The 19,756-nt window shown below is 47.8% G+C and overlaps 1 protein-coding gene across 1 annotated transcript; it reads left to right on the top strand.

Moving 5' to 3' along the window:
• The first annotated feature begins 515 nt into the window (after positions 1–515).
• PXN (paxillin) lies at positions 516–18,557 on the top strand. The gene is made up of 10 exons (XM_010162357.2): positions 516–739; positions 1,174–1,289; positions 3,189–3,328; positions 3,702–3,903; positions 4,412–4,547; positions 14,185–14,355; positions 14,700–14,873; positions 15,433–15,514; positions 15,870–16,018; positions 17,925–18,557. Exons 3-10 carry the CDS (start codon positions 3,229–3,231, stop codon positions 18,189–18,191), a joined length of 1,281 nt encoding a protein of 426 aa, XP_010160659.2. The 5' UTR covers positions 516–739; positions 1,174–1,289; positions 3,189–3,228; the 3' UTR covers positions 18,192–18,557.
• The last annotated feature ends 1,199 nt before the right edge of the window (positions 18,558–19,756 follow it).

The raw sequence follows: 19,756 nt of genomic DNA, 5'->3' as shown, positions 1-19,756 counted from the left end.
CCATGGACTAATTTGAGAGTTTCATGCTTCTTCCACTACCTTAGGCTCTGGAGAAAACCCCTCCCGAGATCTTGTTTCCTGCAGAAAGCAGTGCCTGCGGCCACAGTAAATGACTCTGTGATGATGTGGGGCCTGTAATTAGTCTGTGTCAATATCCTGTTGCGAGTCCATCTCTGGGCAGGTTCCTCCTAGGTTGCTCTTACACAGTGTGTGGTGTGACTACGGGTCCCTGTTGTTGGGTAGTTTTCTAGTTAAGACAAAAATCTGATGAGACTGACAGTTTTTTTGTCTGCTTTGTTATCTTTTGGCATTTTCTTTGTACTAGAAGTTTGATTAACCCCATCAGTCCTGGGGTGCAGTCATGTTTTTTGGGGTGTTTAGTAGATCACCCTAGACAAAAGTCTTCCTGAAGACCTTCTGATACAGATATCTTGAGTGAGATGAAAGAGGAAAAAGCTGTAGTCCAGGGTTTTACCTTTTTTGAGGTTTGTGTTGGATTTTTTTTCCTGCAGACGCCTTACTGGCAGACCTGGAATCCACCACTTCACATATCTCAAAACGACCAGTGTTTCTAACAGAGGAAACACCTTACTCCTATCCAACTGGAAACCATACGTACCAGGAGATTGCTGTGCCACCTCCAGTGCCCCCACCGCCTTCCAATGAGGCCCTGAATGGCACTGTGATTGACCCCGTAGACCAGTGGCAACCCAACACATCCAGATACGTCCACCAGCAAGTAAGTGAGGTGAGGGAACAGCAAGAAGCGAGTTTGGCTGTGAACGGAGTGGGGAAATGGGGGAGGTGTGAGTTTTTAATAGAACTAACTGGTTGGAGCAAATGGCAGAAAAGAATTTGAAGCTCATCGTTCCTAGTCCGACAAAATGGTAGTGTGATGAGATTAGTGTTAGTCATCTGTCTCATAGCCTGTGGAAAGCAGAGTGGGGGTTTCCAGCACAGATCTACAACTCATAGGCAAATCTGAAACAAGTGGAGAACAGTTGTTCCTGGTGTAGCTCATCTGATAGAGGCTGGTTGGCTATATAGCAGATTTTGGAGGTTTTTTCCTTCTGCTGGGCTTTGTTCTGTGCTATCCATGCGTGGGATTGCAATGCAGTAGTGTACACACTTGTTTTGTATTCTCTGTTTCCAATGCAAATCTCTCTTCCACAGCCTCAGTCCCAGTCTCCTATATACAGCTCTAGTGCCAAAAGCTCCAGTGCCTCTGTTCCTAGAGACGGGCTCAGCTCTCCTTCTCCGCGTGCCAGTGAAGAGGAACACGTCTACAGGTACCTGTCCCTGTTAAGAGATCAGCCTGACTCACAGCTCGAGCCTGCCGTGGCTCAAGCTGCCTTCTGTAGGTGGAGACCAACACTGCTCCCTGTGTTGTGTGTCCTGGTTTTGGTTACCTCTTTTGTAAGAGGCCACTGTAACTTTCATACTCGCTTCAAACATTGACCTGGCCCTTGGGTTTGCTGAGCTGCAGAAGAGGTTAAGGATCCATCAGACAGAACAGGGTGTGGATTGTGTTGTGAAGGATATGATCCAGAGACAAGTGACAGATCCAGCCCCCTGTCAGGCAGCCCAAAAGTTCTTTAGGAGGTGGGTGGCCTTTGGGTCAGTTATCCCAGGGAACTCAGTTGCCCGTGGCCTAGCAGGACGTACATTCACTTGAATTTTCATCTCAGTAGATGATAGGTAGGTAGATAATTAGTTTCTGCTGGCAAAGGCAGCTGCTCTTACACTGAGAGGTTGGAGAAGTGGCCTGTACAGTAGGACAGACCATTCTGCTGATATGGGGATGAGTGAGGATGAGGCTGTCACAACTTCATCTCCGATGGCCCTGGACAGTGCCCTCTGTCCTGGGTACCTTCTTATAGACTGGTGTTTCTCTGGTGTCACGTTCTAACCATGCCTAGCTGTTTCTGCTGAGCAGGTAGTTGCTTTCAGCCACAACTCATTCTGGGTAGAGGCAGGAATATCCAGAGATGACCCAATGGAAGCAGTAATAGCAATTTTTTCAGATGGCTACGTGAAATTAGTGCAAAATGGAGGTAATTACATCTGTAAGTTCTCCTGTAGAAGGGTCTAACATGGCTTGTAGCTTGTGTGCTTGGGTCAGGAAGCAGTGTGCCCTCCTCAAGTTGCATGTGTGGATTTTTTTTTTTTCCAGTCTGAAGAGAAAGTTAATAACTGCCCTTCTGAAATTCCATAATTGTCACTGGTGTTGTAGGTGTCAGAGTCCTAAAGCTCGTTATATATTAACTTTCTGAGCATAACGTGGTAGTGTGTGTAAGACAGAAGTTTACCTTTTGGATTTGGAAAGTATCTTTTTGATAAAATAAGAACCTTTAGAGCATCAGAAGTTGGTTATTTGTTCGTAAAACTACGGGGAAAATAATTTCCCTGTCATTTGTGATGAGAAGACTGTTACTACAGTGTAATCACTATAAAATCACTGCATTGGTGCCAAGTTTTGCTTTGAAATGGTTTGCAGTTGTGTGTGGTAAATTGGGTCACCCATAGATGATAAGGAATAATTACAGCCAGTGTTTTACACACTCGTGCACAGGTAAACTTCTTTCAAGGCTTGTGTATTTAACACAGTAGAAAATAGTTTCAAATTACTTTGTTATAAATTGATTAGAGTTCCCTAAATTAAAGGTTTGAGGACTTGAAAAGAGACCTTGAGTGCTGCAAGAGGCTGAGCAGCACATAACCTGCTGCTTTTGACTTTTTGTTGATAGCTTGAGGTTTGTGTTCTGCCTCTTTCTCAGTCTGTGCTGGCCCTGCATTCCCTTGCTTCAGGGCAGAGGTTCTTGCTGCTTGGTGTGATGTCAGCAGAAACAAGTCATTTTCCTGGATGCCAGCTAATGGTTCTGCTGCTGTTCTGTGCATCTTGGATCTGCAGACAGTTAACTCTTTGCTACAGGGCCATGCAGCACACGGTCCTAAAACCTGAGGCTCTGGCCATCAATGCTATTTCTTTGGAACTGGCAGTTGAAAATGTGGCTAAGCAGTGTGTGTGGTGTGGTGGTTTCACAAAGCACATGTCTTTCCCCCAGAGCTAAAAGCATCAGCTTGAAAAGAATACAGTACATATGTGAACTTCGTGAACCTAATGTAAGTTTCTCTCTATCCTGCTGCATCTTTATGTAGAAGTTTCACACTTCCCCTTTTATCTGTAGTTTCCCGAACAAGCAGAAGTCTGCAGAACCATCTCCCACAATGACCAGCTCTTCTCTGGGCAGCAACCTCTCAGAACTGGACAGACTTCTTCTGGAACTTAATGCTGTTCAGCATAATCCTGCCACTGGCTTCCCAGCAGGTAAGGAATAGTGAGACATTTGGTACGAGTAGATAGTTTGATTCTCAAAATAGTAGCCTACTTCTTCCTTCCAACATCCTTACTGAGGAAGACCCCTCCAGCCCCTGATCAAAGATCCTTTTAGTATGTAAGGGATCTCTTGAGGTCTGTGGTGGAGCACTCTGCTCAAAGCAGGGCCAACTTCAAAATTGGCTCTAACTAAAGTTTCAAAGTTAGATCAGGTTGCTCACGCCCTTGCACTTTTAAGTTCTGAATATCCTCAGAGATGGATGTTCCACAAGTGTTCTGGGCAATTTGTTGCTCTTGCCTGTGATTAGCATGCGTGTGTGGACCTAGGGGTCTGAATGACTCTCTTCTGCTCCCCTTTCTTAAGGTGAAACCAGCAGAAGCCCATCACTGCCCAGTGTGACTGGACCTCACTATGTTGTCCCAGAGAGCAGCAGCTCTGTGGGGGGGAAGGCTGCACCCCCTACAAAAGAAAAGCCGAAGCGAAATGGTGCACGTGGGATTGAAGATGTGCGTCCCAGTGTGGAGAGCCTGCTGGATGAGCTGGAGAGCTCTGTGCCAAGTCCAGTGTGAGTAGTGTTTTGGTGGTTGGTGACTTGCATGGGATGGGACAGGCTCTTGTGGGAATAGTAACTGTAGTGGTAAGGGCAGGTGCTGCAGGAGAGTGACAGGCAGAAGGTGGGCTTTGTCTAGGGTCAGAAATCAAATGAGCGCATGAAGATGCTGGTGCTCTTCTGTCTCCTCCTGGATGAAAAAATACATAAGTCATGTTCCAAGAGGTGGATTGTTCAAGCTCTGATTTAAAGCTGATCAGATACCCACTGTCTGACAAAATGAATGTTTAGTCATCATCTGTTCCTTAATGGATGGCGTGTGTGTGTGTACACTCGTGTCAGACCTGGTAGAGAGATGGGATCTCTGTGTGTAGTGGAAGCTGGGTCTAGGGGAGGGCTGGGCAGGGTGGGCAGTGCTGGTGAAACTTGCTGTGCTTGTTTGGAAGGGCAGTGGGACTTTTAGTCTGGGAGTGCTCTCCCAGGCTTAAATGTATTCTTTTCTTTTTTTTTTTTCTCTTGTCAGCCCTGCCATCACTGTGAGCCAGGGTGAGGTGAGCAGCCCCCAGCGGGTCACCGCCAGTCAGCAGCAGACCCGTATATCTGCTTCTTCAGCTACACGAGAACTGGATGAGCTGATGGCATCTCTCTCTGACTTTAAGGTGCCCTGTCATGACAACTTAATACTTCATGTCATCCCTCCCTACGCCCAGACTCTCCTGCCTGTTAGCCACTCCTGCTGACCTTGGTTGGTCTCCAGAATGCCCTCTTTACCTCTCAAACTTGCTCTGAAAAACTTCTTGTGGTTGGTATTTGTGCTTTCTGAGTGCTACTGTAGGTGTTTGTGACTGCTGTAAATTCTCATCACTGGCAGGGTAAGGCAGTTCTGGGGTCTGTTTTTCCTTTGGTTCTGCAGTTTGTCTGTATGCCAAAGATAATGCACTTAGTTACTGCTCAGTACAGGGTGAATTATTTTGCTGTGCTGCAACTTCACAAGAAGTAGGGGAGCATGGGACACCAATCTGCTTACTGACAGAGACCAGACTCTTCTGTTCTGTGGGATGACCCTTCTCTTTGGAGGAAAGCCTGATGTGCGTTCCTGAGAAGGATCTTCCAGGCATGTGGTATGAGCACTGAAGTCTTTGTATCAAACAGATGGAGATGTCAAAGGTTTCCATCTTAAAACAGTATCTCTTATTCACCTCAAAATGGGATTAAAGTCTGAAGTTCTTGTGGGGCAGAGGATAGCAAATACTATTGAGACTCTTGTTTGGAAATGAAACTATTGTATTGAAAAAACCCTGCTACTTCAGTTGTAAGTAGCACATAAAAATCCTGTAATAGGATAAGGTCAGGCATAACTTGCCCATGGTCATCTTGATACATGAAGCACTTGGCATATGTACTTGGATGACTTGTTCTTTATTCATATAGGTATGTTATCGTTTTGCACTAGATGATTAACTGTGGAGCTTATTTTCATGAGATCTCATTTACCCATTATCATAGCAAAATGAAAAGTATTTTCTCTTTTTTCTTTCAGCTTTCAGATGGTTTGCTTATAGCTTTAATGAGTTATCCACTTGAATTTTATCTCAGAGGTGGAGAAAGCAAATACCTAGTTATATGCTCTTTGAGTTTGTCTCATTGATGAGTTTGCTTTTCTTACATAAGCATGCAAGTCTGCTTCCTAATCCTAAGAAAGTCCCTAAATGTAGTTTTTTCCTCATATGGAAGATTCTGATGATGCTTGGTGTTTCTTGCCTGTTCTGAACTCCATCTCCTCCCACCATGACTTCATGTGGGGCAGCCAGAGCTGAGGGGTTTTGTGAGGAGAGGTGGACAGGGCTTTCATTGATGAATCAGTGTCTGTTCACTCTGTTTGAAAAACTGCCCTGTTGAGAAGCTGGAGAAGAGTTCCCACCTGTGCTGCTCCCTCCATGTGCTGTGGGAGCTTGAGCCCTATGGCCTTGTGCCCTTGCTGCTTCTATCAGGGCTCAGAAAACAATCTCGGGGTGTGGTTGCTGCCACCAGCCTTTGCTCCTAGGTGAGCTCTTGGCAACTGAGAATGACCTTGCCCAGCACAGGGTTTTTTTGCAAGGTACAAGGAGGGGACATTTCTAAGTGTGAGTGTTCAAATACTTTGCAGTCTTGAGAAAACACCTGAGAGTCTTTGTGCAACTCCAATAAAACCTGCATGACAAGAGATGAGCTGCTTTCTGTAATTCTGCCTGGCTTAGTTTCTGGTTGAGCTCTGGGAGCAAACCACAGTGCAGCAAGACTTTAATATTTGAGCTTTATAAACACAGCATTAGTATTTTTGCAAGGCATTAAACTCATCTGTGTCTAAAGGTTCTTGAAGCACAAAACCCATGGTTTCTGTAATCATTCTCCTTTTGTTAATATTGTTGTTGGCTGTTTTTAACAGTTACTTTCCTTTTCCTCTCCTCCAGCAAGGATTTAAGGGAAAATGAAGCAATGTGGAGGATGGTGTGGTGTTAGGTTGTCTGTAAAAATGGATTGCTAGTGGCAGGATGGGAGAGAAGTGGGGTCTTTGCAAAAGTGAAAGATAAAAGGTTATTTTTCGAGTGCCAGACCTGTGTGTGGTTGCAAGAAACAAGACTGAAAACTAAGTGTGTGTATGTGTAACTAGGTGGAGTTGGTAGTTGGTACAACTAGAAGTTGCAGTAGATGGGGATAGGAGGAATGGAGGCACGGATGTTTAATTTCCCTCGTGCCCCAGAGTAAAAGGTGCTATTACAGACTGATACATTACCCTTCTATCATCTTTTGCTTGCTTTAATGAGTTGCTCATTGTTTTTGTGTCCTGAATCCATTTGATTTTGGTTATCTAGCTCATCATGCAGTCAGCGGGCACTGAGATTACTTAATGCACTTGTTTTTTTGCCCTCTGCCATTTCTGTGTAATGTGATGCCTGCTTACTGCATAGCTAGGTGCTTGTATTTAACTGTTGTATTACTGTTGAGTGTTCAACCATTGCTCTTATTTTGGAGCTGGAAATACTTGCTTTTCAGTAAAGTGGTAGTCTTGCTTTGAAAATGATTGATTTCATTTTAGGAAGGCTGGAAGCTGAGTGTGAGCCACAGCATAAAACCAGGTTACTTTTACAGGTGCATCCAGCTTAGGCAAAGTACAGGGGGAGGGCAATATTGGGAAATCCCCTGATTTTAACCACTGAATGTACTTATTAGTCCTTTTCATCTCTGCTGTGACTGTGGGTCTTGCTGTGCTGCCTCAGGGGAGGAGCAGTCTGTAATGAATTGTGATTTCCTAGTGCCCTGCTCTTTCTGAGTGTGTTCTCCCTGTAGCACTACTGTTGTGACTCCACAAATGTGTGTGTGCATGCCAGCTCCTGACCCCTTGGGATGGCAGCAGCTTAGGTCAGCTGAAGGTATAAGTCTCTTCCATCTACTGGCAGATTTTGTGCGTGTTCTGGTTAATTTTATTCTTTATTCATAAGTATCCCAGAAAAGTAAGTAAAGACTGAGATACCGTGTGTGGGTTTAGGAAGTTACGTGCCCTGCTACCTGAGAGCATGAGCATCTCAATTCTTGAAGCTTTGGAAAATCAGAGCAGGTCTTGATAGTTCTTGGATTTGGAAATCCTTTGTAGATATGTTTTTAAAACTGGGAGGTTCAGCATTGGTCTTAAGTCGACCTGCTGTGTGAAATTGTCTAAGCCACTCTTCTAATTTTCCCTTTTTAAGAAAAAGGAGTAAGGCCAGTTTGTAGCCTGGAGCTCAGCTAGCAACCACTGAAAATGGGGAAAGGAGGACCCATGATCTTTTTGTTTTCGAAAGATTCTGTAAGTCAAGGAGAACCAAAAGGTCTGTATCAGTTGCTCTTGTTAAGAGTGTATTTTGGATCAAAATAATAGTGATTTTATTACAATGCAAATGTGGAGTCTGTGGCCTTAGGGGAAGGGGCTAATCTAGCCACCTAAGCAATGCTTACAGGGCGTGGAGTGACTGACAGACTTGTATAGATTCAGTGTGTGTCACGTCCAAGGTGAGATTAGTGATGTGAATAGAACAAAGCCCGTGTCATCTGTTCTTGCTGTGAATGCCCTGAAGCTTTGTTTTCATTGCCATGTACTCAGCCAACTGCAGCATTTTATTAGTGTATCAAGAAGAAAATGTCATGCTTTGTTCTGTTCATTGATTGTTTTTTTTTTTCAGCTTTGAAATGTAGGATTTACATGTCTGACTATGAGTAAGTTAACGTGACCTTTACTCACAGTCTAGACATTCCTGGGCTTGTAGCTGGCTTCCCAGCAGCTGCTGCGTGCCCCCATCACAGCTGCAGGTGAACACGTGAGCTGTCACTAGAAGCCATAGGAAAAGGGTCTCAGTGGCTGTAGAACTTAATTTCCTGTAATCTCGTGTGGAGATCAGAACAATGTCATACTGGTTCTGCTCTTTGATATCTCATTTTCCTTCCTTACTCTTGGAAGTAAGGCTTTCGATCAACACGGCTCTTTGATGTGGAGGTCATGATTGCTGTAATGCTTAATTCTTTGGGGTTTTCCTTCTCCTTACCTCTGTCTTTATCTTTTTTTTTTTTTCTCCTTATTCCTTCTGTCTCCTTTTTGCAGACTAGTTCCACTCTGTCTCTGATTTCTGAACCCTCCCTAGAACCAGTTCCCAGTTCAGCAGATGCAGACTCCAGCAACGCTCCTCACAGCTCACCAGTGCTGTCCCATTCCAAACGCCCTTCTGCAGGTCACAGCCGGGGCTCGGCAGTGTCGGCATCCGTCCCATCGGCAGCACTCTGCCTTGAGGAAGGCAGGCACGCTGTAGTTCTGCCTACTTCAGGGCATTCTTCTGCTCCTCCACGTGTGCACTGTTTGCCACAAATGGTCCCTGTGCCCCCACCACGGGTCTCTTCTGCTTCTGCTGCTCGTGGGGAGCAGATGACCTCTGCAAGCCTGGTTCGGCTGAGCAGAAAGCCTGACTCTTCTAGAAACGTTTTCCAGGCTGTACCGGCTTCCAGTGCGGAGCTTCTGTGTAGTTCTGCTCATGTGGAGGCACGAGGCCTAGAGAACGATTTGGCAAAAGAGACTGAGAAGGAGGAGAAGAGAACTGACCCCAAAATCTCAAGTGTACCAATTTCAAACACTTTAAATGATCAAGGGAAGGGGCAGATACCCAAAGAGCTGGATCAGCAGGGAGCACTCAGGGACAATGCAGCCCTTCCTTCCCGGGGCAGAAATGTGGAAACAGCTTTAGATGAGCTGTGGGCCCTGGAGCTGTCTGCACGTGTGCCAGAGGGACATGCAAAGAAGGACAGCGTTTTGAATCCTGTGTATGAACCTTCTGTTGTGGCCCTGGATCGGTGGGATGTCTTCCCAGACACCAAAGACCAATTGGGCTTTGTAGTGGAGCAAGGACAGGAGCTGAAAGCTGGAGTACCGCATGAAACCAAGGCAGATGGCTGTCCTGATCTGGTCAAGAAGAGTCAGGGCAGAGACACAACCCCTAGGAAGGCAGGTACTGCTCACATGAACAAAGCTGGAGGAGACCAGGAAAACACGCAGTTCAGAAGCTCTGCAGTTGCTACGGAATCTCCTGAAAACATTTGGAAAGCTGAATGGGATCTGCCATGCATCTCCAAACCACCCATTGAGAGGATTTCTGCATCAGGCCAGGCAGGCACTGAGTGAATGTAGGAGTAGGATGAGTCCTGGCTGGCACTGTTCTGCCAGCACACTAACATTCTGTGTGTGGTGTGAGTGTGCCCAGACTCACCCACGCTAACAGCACGCAGCTCTGAGCAGTGTTACTGACAGCTGCATGTCACGGAGGTTTGAAATCCTCTGCTTTATCTTGTGGTCTGTTCTGCATGTCAGTCACATGTCAGCACAGAACAGGGCAGTTTGTAGGGACTTCCCTGTGAAATGGACTCTGTTCCCTGGCTGGGGTAAGGCTCAGTCCATAGAGGCCTCTGAGAAGTTAAAGGGCTGTTTCACGCCGCTGGAGGATGTTCCCGACTTGGGATGGCAGCTCCCCTGCTCTGCGAGCCTTTTTAGGTCTCACTGCTGGAGCTGTTAGTGTTCCTTCCAGCGCTGGAAGTACGTTTTGTACACCAGACAGCTCTGACCACGAGTCTTATGCCTGTAAAGGGCAAACACAGAGAGGCTGCTCCGTGACCGTGTGATGCTGAGGTTTCTTTAATGCTCAGTGGAGTGGTCATGCTGCACCTCCTATCTTGGCTTCCTACTGGTTAATCTTTCCCTTCCTTTTCTAGATAGTTATTTTTGGCTGCTGTGATTATCCTTACAGGGTTTTTCCTTGCACTGAGTCACTGTTCTGGGCTGTGCCAGGAGGAATTTTGGCATTGTGGAATAAATGTCATCACTCTTCCTGCTCACGGTTGTCACTAATGGCTTGAGTTTGTGCTGTTGCATCTTGGAGCTTGCTCTGACATTGCTCTTCTCTGCTGATACCATTACCTTTGTCATTTAGATTAAATCTTTAATCAAGAGGACAAAAGAGACTTCAAACGTGCATCCAATGTATCGTGACCTCTCTCCAAGGCGTAAACTAGGTCCTGCCATATTTCACAAGACTGAGTCCCAAGATCGCTTGATTGAAGAGCTGCAGGACAGACTGGGCATCGCTGAACAGGAACAGGAAGAACGGAAAAGCCAGGATGACTGGCTGACAGAGGGGGTCATTATCACTGCCAGACCCCAGGGGGAAGAGCAGAAAGGTGGACAGCAAGTAGAGAAGGTAGAAAGCAGGGAAATGTGCTGGGAAATTCCAGCATGTCCCTCTGCCCAGACAGCATTGTGTGGAGGTGCAGATTAAGTTTCTAAGTGTCCTAAGGAACACGAAATGAAGAACTAACTCTTTCTACTCACCCTTGTCTGGCCTGAAAAGGGAACCAGCACTCAGTTCTTGATGTTTAAGAACTGGAGTGGCATCTGAGGGTGCTGGTGATGGTATCTGTTGGACAGTCTGCTACTATCACATATCAGATGTCCATGTGGGGATTATTTTTAAAACCATGCCTGTCATAGAGGCATGCTTTGTTTTCCCCAGTACTGTACTGGTGCAGGGAGTTCTGGGTGTAAGATGATGCTCTTCCTTGAGCTGCACAGGGAAGGATGTTTTCTAGTTCCCTTCTCTTTCTTGCTGCTTTTTCCCCTTAGATAAACATGGTGGTATCAACCAGCCTTCCTGTTGCAGGAAGCTCTTGTTGGTTCCTCTTTGGATTTATTTACCTTTCTTCTTCCTCCCTGTCTTTCTAGGTGGTTTTTCCTCCAGAATCCCCGCTCCCTGCAAGGAGGACAGTCTCTGTGCCAGCTTCTCCCCTGCTCCAGCCTTCCAAAGAAGCTGCAAAGACAGTCTCTGCTAACGCTGCTCCTTCTCATCTCTCTGGCCCTGCACCTCTCCTCCCACTCCCACCTCAACCTTCCCATGTGCCATCCACCCCAGCTCCTAGTCCAGTCTCCTCCTCTTCCTTCAGCTTGGCTCCCCAGCCTCTCTTCCAGTGGGCAACTTCTGATGATGATTATCGTGAGCTTTCTGTTGTGGGCACTCCTCCTTCTGAAGATCCTAGGCGTTCCTGTTCTGCTCAGACCTGGACCCCTAGCACCAAGACAGTAGTTTCTGTTGGCTGTCAGACTGAAGATGATGCTTTCTCCCCACAGATGCAGGCAGGCTTCTGTCTTCTGGTTTGCTTTTTAGCAGTGTTTTCCATTCATAACTCCTGCTTCCAGCTTGATAGCTCAGTAAATGTAATGTTCAGGTAAAGGCTGGTACTGAACTGCCAGATAGGAGGGACGACTCCTTGGCAATATCTAATCCCAGCTGTACCTAGTGCTGTGAAGAACATGTCTGTGCAGTCACCTGCTGGTGTGTGCGTGGTTCCTGTCTGTTCTGATGGTCACTTTGTGCAGCAGGGACTCTATTTTGCTCTGAGATTAAGAAGGCAGCTCTGAAACACAGGCTGCAACTCTCCCTGCTGCAATCTCTCTCGGATCAGGGGGCATAAAAAATGGCAAAATCTCAATACAGGATGGAGCAAATCCGCAGTCCTTCCTGTGCTTGCCTGGTTAGACAGGTGTCCACAGTGCAGGTGGACTTTGGGAGAGGAGATGGTATGATCAAGAGCTGTGTTCTGCATCTCCTGTCAGGGAAGGGCCGCAGCTCCAGGGTGGTGGGCGGTCTTAATGTGTATGAGCAGTGCAATGTTATGTGTACAGGCAACTCAAGCAGTGAGCAAGGAAACACCTCTGCATCTTGAACTGTTGTACTTTTCAGGTGACCCCTGCTCCTCCCCTCGTCCGCAGTGCCAGTCTGCTGCCTGCTCCTGCACCCCTGGGCCCCCCAGCCCCTGAGAAGGCAGGACCACCTTTCTGTTTCCTCAGCATGGTGTGCTCTTCTGGTCCATGAGTGTGCTGCAGGTGCTACTAGAATCTGCTCCAAGAGCTCCCAGTGCCCTTAACATAGATGATATCCTGTAGTGCATGGTTTGCTGCTCATAGGGCTCCTAACTGAACTTGAGTGATGGCAGATCTCATGGGGGAAGGGTGGGAATTTGAAGGGCCTTTGCATGATGAACTCATGCGGATGCTGTGCTGAGTGTCCCCTGTAAACAGCAGACATGGTGTGCAGGAGGTGGAAACAAACCTTGTTCAGGTGGGGACTCATCTGTGAGCTGTGGACAAGGCTGGATCACCAGGGCAGGTAGAACCTGTAGTGTGCACACGTGGTTGTGCCTGCACTGAGGCCAGCTGTGGCTTGCAGCACAGCGTGATCCTCCCAGGTGAGGGTGAAGTGCTCTGATGCTACATGTTGAATTAATTTCATCTCCTTTCTCTCCAGATGGTATTTATCATTTGTGTGTGGCATTTGTGCCTGCCCTGCCTGGTGGCCACAAGCCCCTGGCTGTGTGTTAGGCTCTGCTGGGAGTCATGCTGCAAGGCTGATGATGAGTGTGTGTATGTGTGTGTTTAAAAAAGCTAAAATTATGTATGTCTTGAGAATTTTTATACAAATGAATAGAAAACAGGGTTTGTCATTCAGTAAACTCATCAACTACAAGTACAGCCAGCTGCAGAACAGGGAATAGAGCCCCTGCCATGGCTGGAAGGGCAGGTTCTACCAAGGCTGTGAAGCACTTCAGGCCCCTGCTCCCCTGGCTGTGCTGGCAGCAGGCTGGTGGGTTGTTCACACCTGTAGATTTCATATTTGTTTTAATCTACCCTCTTAGTAAGAGAGTGCGTGCTGCAGACCAGCATCTCAGGGAGGGGCTTGTTTGGCTTTCTCTAAACGTGACAGTAGCTATTGCAGTGCAAAGTCAGCTGAAATAATCCGTGTTTCATTATTGCAGTTTGCCTGCAAAGGGGGCTTTGGCTTCTTCTTTCCAAAGAACATAGACTTTGTTTATAAATTATGAACCTAAGTAAAACATTTCTCCCCCTCCTCTGAGAAGCCTTTCCAAGCCGTGTGTACTGTGGTGATACAAGTTTTGGATGCAGTCTCTGAGAGAAGTATCTTAAGCTCTTTCCCCCAACCCCTGTGCATTCCCAGTGGGCCGACAATAGACGTGGCAGTCTTTCCATCACAGTGCTGGCTGCCAGGGCTCTGCTGTGGGAGCACTGCCCTCTCTGTGGGTAAACAGCCAGCAGCTTGAAGGGGGAGTTACTTCCTTCCTGCTTCCACTTGCTTTAGGTCAGGTGTGGGATGAGAGCCACCTGATGGGGACAAAGGAGACTTGGCAAAAAGATCTGCAGAAAGTGGTGCAGAGGGAGAGACAAAAAGGAAGAAGGTACTCTAGCTGAAAGGGAGGTGAGATGAGAAAGAGGAGAGGGATCTCTTATCAGAGAGGAGAGGGTGACAACTGAGAGCGATGAACAGCGTAGAAATAGAGAGAGGTGAAGGGGAAGGGGCCCTCTGGGTGGTGTCTCTGCTTTGTCAGCTGGCCAGGAGCTGATGAGGGAGAGGGAGGTGTTTGGCAGAGGCTGAGAGAGCACTGCACTGACTGCTTGGGATCTGCTGGTGACTTCTGCTGTGTGCACAGTGAAGGAAAATCAAGCCCTCAGTTCACAGCTCTGCTGTTATACATCCCAGGGTCTCTGCGTGTCTCTACATGGGCAGAATACATGTGTGTACCTAATCCTGGCTCTCACTGGCTTTTGCAGAGAGTGTAGCTGTCTCCTGGCAGTCTCCTGTCCATCTCTACAGAGGAGCCACTGGCAGCAACAGCAGGCATTTATCTTGTGAGCACCACAGCACTCGCCTTACAGTCTCTGTTTTCTCTTCCCTGCAGTTCATGGCACAGGGGAAAGCCGGGAGCAGCTCCCCCCCATCCACAGCCTCCAAGCCTGGCAGTCAGCTGGATACCATGCTGGGAAGTCTCCAGTCTGATCTGAACAAACTGGGTGTAGCTACAGTTGCCAAAGGTGTCTGTGGAGCCTGCAAGAAGCCTATTGCTGGGCAGGTGAGTTGAAGGTGCTGTCTCATTGCTGAGTCTTGGGCTGCAGCTGGGAGTAGTGGGGAGGGCTGTTTCGTGAGGCTGAAGAGACTGGAGATGCTGGAGAAACTGAAGTACTCTATTTATCCACTGGCTAGGTACGCTGTAAGCTCCTCCAGTGACCTCTACCCTGCCCTTGAGGGACTGCCCTCTCCTGAGATGATAGGTAATTCAGTTTTCATGCTACCCCAGTCCAGGGCTCACTTGAGTAGTAGAACTTGTCATTCTTGCTGACCTCCAGCTGGTATCTTGTCATGTGGTGTAGGGGAAAGGAAGATAGAGTTGTCCTTCAGAATTTGTCTTCCCAACAGGTAGTTACAGCCATGGGGAAAACCTGGCACCCTGAGCACTTCGTCTGCACCCACTGCCAGGAGGAGATCGGGTCGCGGAACTTCTTTGAGCGGGATGGTCAGCCCTACTGCGAGAAGGACTATCACAACCTCTTCTCTCCTCGCTGCTACTACTGCAATGGGCCGATCCTTGATGTGAGTTCCTTGGGGTATTAAGGGCACTGGCAAGGTGCTGCAGGCCTGGGTGTTAAAAATTCCACTTCACCCCTATGTCCTGGGTGGGAGGTTTTATTTGGGGACTTCTGTTTTAACTTTGCCCTGGCTCTGAAAGGGAAACAACTTGGCCCAGTGGAATTCTTACACTAGTGAGAGGAGTTAGTCCCTCTTACCTTTGCTGAAGTGGGTTCAGAACCCCACATGGCTCCATCATTCCTGTAATGACTGCTCAGCATTTGGCTGTTGGTAATCTGTAGGAACAGGCAGCAGTGCTGGTCCTGAGTGCCAGACAGGGCCCTGTGTGAGGGAGGAAGCAGCGTGTAAGGTCCTTTTAGGGTAAAAAAAAATTGTGCAGTGGGGGAAGCCTGAATGAGCCAGAGGCAGGGGAGAGTTGAGTCAGCTCTCTAAAGGACGGTCTGTTTAAATGAATGCTCTTGCCAGTACCAGCATGAATCTGTTCTTCCCCCCCCACCTATCCCCCTTACCTCCAAGCTGAAGGCATCACTGACATGACCTGCACTTTGTCTTTTCTGAACAGAAAGTGGTGACGGCTTTGGACAGGACATGGCACCCTGAACACTTCTTCTGTGCCCAGTGTGGAGCTTTCTTTGGACCTGAAGGTATTGCTGGTTTATGCATTCTCCTCCCTGAACCACAGACAAGTGTGCAAGGCAGAGCTGCTATTAGGGGACAGCCTGAGAGATGACAGGGGAACTACTGAAGATGGAAGTTCCAAGGGATATGGCTGTTTACAGGGGAAGGATTCTCGCAGTAGTTGTCCTTTCTCCCTGGAGTGTGCCTGTGTGTGTGTGTGTGCGTGGGACAGGAAGGGCTGCAGAACAAGGAGCAGCTGCCTGCTGTGTGTGTTAGCAGGGGCAAGGATGATCCTACCCACACTGCTTACCCCTCAGAGCTTCACTGGCCAAAAATAAAGATCAGGAGCTGATGCCCTTTGCCTCTCTTCTCCTTTGGCAGGATTTCATGAGAAGGATGGCAAAGCCTACTGCCGCAAGGACTACTTTGACATGTTTGCTCCCAAGTGTGGAGGCTGTGCCCGGGCTATCCTGGAAAACTACATCTCTGCCTTGAACACCCTGTGGCACCCCGAATGCTTTGTCTGTCGGGTAAGAAACCCAAGGTCCTTTGGTGCTGCTGTGCGACCCCTCTCATTTCCATCCTGCAGGCATCTGCTTCCTTATCAGGAAAAGGCGTCTGGGGGGTAGTGAAGGGCAGCCAGCCCCACAAGATAAAACCACGTCAGCAGCCAAACACCTTCTTGTTCCTCTGCCTGTTTACTTTAAACTTTCTAGCTGCTTTGCTCTTTCTGTTCCCAGCTGCAATTATGGGCTTCTGCAGCAGCTCACAGATAAACAGAGATATTTTCTGTGACCTTTAAATAATTATAAGCTGAGCTTCTCTCTAAGCACTTGCCTCAGCAATCAGATTTTGAAGATCTTCCTCCTATGCTCCATCTGACAATGTAAACTAATGACTGACCTTGTTCAGACAAACATGCAAGTCAGTGAAATAGTGGCAGGCTCCATACAACAGGCATAATAAACAGGAATACTGCAGATTAAAAGCTTGGCACTCTTTCAGAGAGCCTTGCAAATATTAACTCTTACAGGCCCCAAGAGATGAGCAAAATCAGACAGTGTTTCCTGGAGTGGGAAAGAAAGGCAGAGACTGGAATGAGCTGTAGAACCACAAACTGCCAGTTCCTGGTATGATGCTCAGAGCAGACTGCCACCATGCTGTGGGGACTGCCTGCCCAGAACTGCCTCTGGCTCCCAGAGGGGTGTGCAGAGAGTGGAGGCAGAAGATGACAGGTCCTGACTGTGTGGAGCTGGGAAAGACTGTGCCTTTTTGTGCAGAGATTGAGACTTCTACCAAGCAGTTCTACTTTCTTGTTCCCCTGCTGCCCCACTGCCTATATGAGTGGGGCCAGCACTGATGTCTACCAGGACACGAGATGGGATTCTCTTTGTGGTTTTGCTAAAGCAGAGCAGACTTTTCAGCTGTGCTGCTGACTGGGGAAGTAGACTGTTAATTTAACCAACTGTCAGCATTAGCAAATTGAGGGTGTTTAGCTGTATGTGATACTGTGTGTCTTCCCTGGAGAGTATGGTCTTGGTGCTGAGCAAAACCAGGATTTTGGAAATCTGGCTTCTTCTCTGGGCCTTGCTGCTGATCTGTTTGGTAAATCTGGCAGTATCCTCAACTGTCCCACACCCTGCTGCCTCGGTTTCCCACTCATACAAGGAGGGGAGTCTCCCCTGTCTGGTGGGTGCTCCTGTTGCAGGTTCTGAAGTGTAGCATCCTCAGCTTCCTGACACTGAGGGGTGAGGAGCTCTAGAGACTAAGAAATAGAGAGAGGTATTCAAAATACCAAATGTATTCAAAATACCAAAATACCAGTGGTATTCTCTGTAGGATAAACAGTTTCTCCCAGTAGTGATGCATGTGTACCTGGAGGAGATGATTCAGGATGGAGAATACTGCACAAAATGTACCTGCGTAATGCCAGCCATCCTGGAGAGATCACCTGGAAAGATTTACTGTGCCTCATTTTCTCAGCTGGCACCAGTTCCACATTCATCAGAGTTCTGCTGCATGATAGTCAGGGTTGGTCTCTGCTTCTGCCTGAAAGCTGGAGTGAGATAAAAAAAGAAAAAAGGTGCTGCAGTGTTTCCCATTTCAGAGGAAGGAGTGTTCTTTTTTCTCCTGGCTGGACACATCTGGTAGCTCAGCTGTAGTGTTATTTTTGTAGGAGTGAAACCAGCTCAGGGAATGAGCATGGTTGTTTCCTTTGCTTGTGGCTCTGTCTCTCCATCTATCAGCCTTTCCTTGGAAACTCTTCTTTATGGACAGAGTTTGGCTTTTTGAGCAACGGGATGATGCTGAAAGGCAGCAGTTCACCCTGCTCACAGTACAGCTCGGCTGTGCCACAGGGCAGAGGAGGCTTGGGGAGCTGCCTGTGTGCCCAGCTTGTTAAAACAATCTGTCCCCTTCTGCTTTGTCCTCCTGCAGGAATGTTTCACACCATTCATCAATGGCAGCTTCTTTGAGCACGATGGGCAGCCCTACTGTGAGGTGCATTACCACGAGCGGCGCGGCTCGCTCTGCTCCGGTTGCCAGAAGCCTATCACAGGACGCTGCATCACTGCTATGGGCAAGAAATTTCATCCCGAACACTTTGTCTGTGCCTTCTGCCTCAAGCAGCTCAACAAAGGAACCTTCAAGGAACAGAACGACAAGCCCTACTGCCAGAACTGCTTTCTCAAGCTCTTCTGTTAGAGGCATCATAGATGGGGCGCTAAAGCATCTTTCTGCCACCCCTTGGCAGTTCTGTCTCTCTGAACATTACTGTGATTTAGAAATCTTACCAGGCAGGGGAGGAGGGTGGGCGGGGTGGGGTGGGAGTGCTTTCTGCTGCTATGGAGAGGCAGTGGATCCAGAGATGAGACGGACCATTAAACTGGAAATGCCCTTGCTGTGTCTCAGTAGAGAGAGGCGAGTCCCCCTCGTGTGTGTGTCTGTGTGTGTGGCTGACAGCTGAGCTTAGCTCCAGGGCTCCAACAGGGAGGTTCTACGCAGCCCCCTCCTGGTGGAAGGAGTTTCAGCTGTGTCTGCTCCCTACACTTGCAGACAGCACAGCCCTCTGCTCTGACACCTCTTCCTCAGGCTTTTGTCTGCACGCCTGCAGTCTGAGCAGTAGCACAGTGAGGGCACCCTGTGATCTCAGTGCCACCCGGGCTCCGCTCGCCAGAGCCACCGGGCGTGTGTGACTTACTGAGATCAGAGCTCAGCACAGGCAGCCAAGACCCTGCAAGGGTCTCTCCAGTTCCATTACACTGTAAGGAGATGATACCACTTACTTTTTTTTTTTTTTTTAAAGAGGAATCAAGTTATTACTGTGTGGGGTGTTGTGGGCTATTTTTTTCTCTTTTTTTCCTCCCCCCTCCTAGTTTGTTATTCCCTGCCTTTTCTCAACACACTGGAGCAGAGGTGGAGTAAGCCCCAGCCATCCCTCAGCTCTGCTGCGTGCTCCTACAGGTGACATCCTGTGCTGGCCACCCCTGTCAGCACCCAGGCCTGCTCAGGGTGTCTGCTGCCCTTGCCTGCTGCTCCCAGGAGAGAGGAAGAGGCATCATCCTTTCTTCAGAAGCAGGTGCAGAGAGGTTAGAGCAGAGCACAGCCTTTTTCATCCATCCCTGTCATAAGCGAATGTGACGTGTGTGTGTGTGTGCTTATCTGGCCTGGAACGCTCCCATCCATCGGGGCCTGGAGCTGTCACAAGAGCAGGGGGAAGTGAAGGGGTTTAAGAAGCCAGGAAAAAACAAAGATCCAAACTTTATATCCTTTCTTCTTCCTCTCTTTGCTAATGAGACCTGTCAGCCCTTGGTATTTCCCTTTTCTGTGCTCTTGTTAAACATGTTCTACTGAGAGACGCTCGAGCAATAACCTTTTATATTGACTGTTACTGGTATAACAAGTCCCTTGGTCAGGTGTGTGTGACACACTTGGAGTTTTACTATCAAAGTGAATACTGTATCCTGTCTTTGATAAGAACTGTAGATTTCTACACTGATTTTGAATTCATATCTAATTTACTTTTAATCCTCTTATACAGAAATTGGTTTTGAAGTGATTTTAAGGAAGCAACTTTTATATCAAGCTGTGCTGTTCTAAGCAGTATCCCAGTTGTGCTGGTTTGCTGCATCTGTAACCTCAACGCTTTGTTAAACCTGACTAACATTGAGTATTTTCTTTTTATTGTGGGTTGGGAGGGGCTGGAATCTCTGGGGAAGGGAATGTGACTTGTATTATTTTTTTTCCCCCCAGCACAGGCAGGTGAACTG

This window comes from Antrostomus carolinensis, unplaced genomic scaffold, assembly GCF_000700745.2.
Source record: "Antrostomus carolinensis isolate BGI_N321 unplaced genomic scaffold, ASM70074v2 scaffold33332, whole genome shotgun sequence".
Lineage (NCBI taxonomy): Eukaryota > Metazoa > Chordata > Aves > Caprimulgiformes > Caprimulgidae > Antrostomus > Antrostomus carolinensis.
The sequence above is the reverse complement of the archived record's forward strand: the minus strand, read 5'-3'. Positions and strand labels throughout refer to the sequence as shown.

Bases quoted from the DNA above. Each gene is read 5' to 3' on its own strand.
- PXN (XM_010162357.2), top strand. From the start codon at position 3,229: ATGACCAGCTCTTCTCTGGGCAGCAACCTCTCAGAACTGGACAGACTT. The intron at 4,548-14,184 runs GTGCCCTGTCAT...TCTTCCCTGCAG, and splicing joins CATCTCTCTCTGACTTTAAG to TTCATGGCACAGGGGAAAGC. The intron at 14,356-14,699 runs GTGAGTTGAAGG...TCTTCCCAACAG, and splicing joins AGAAGCCTATTGCTGGGCAG to GTAGTTACAGCCATGGGGAA.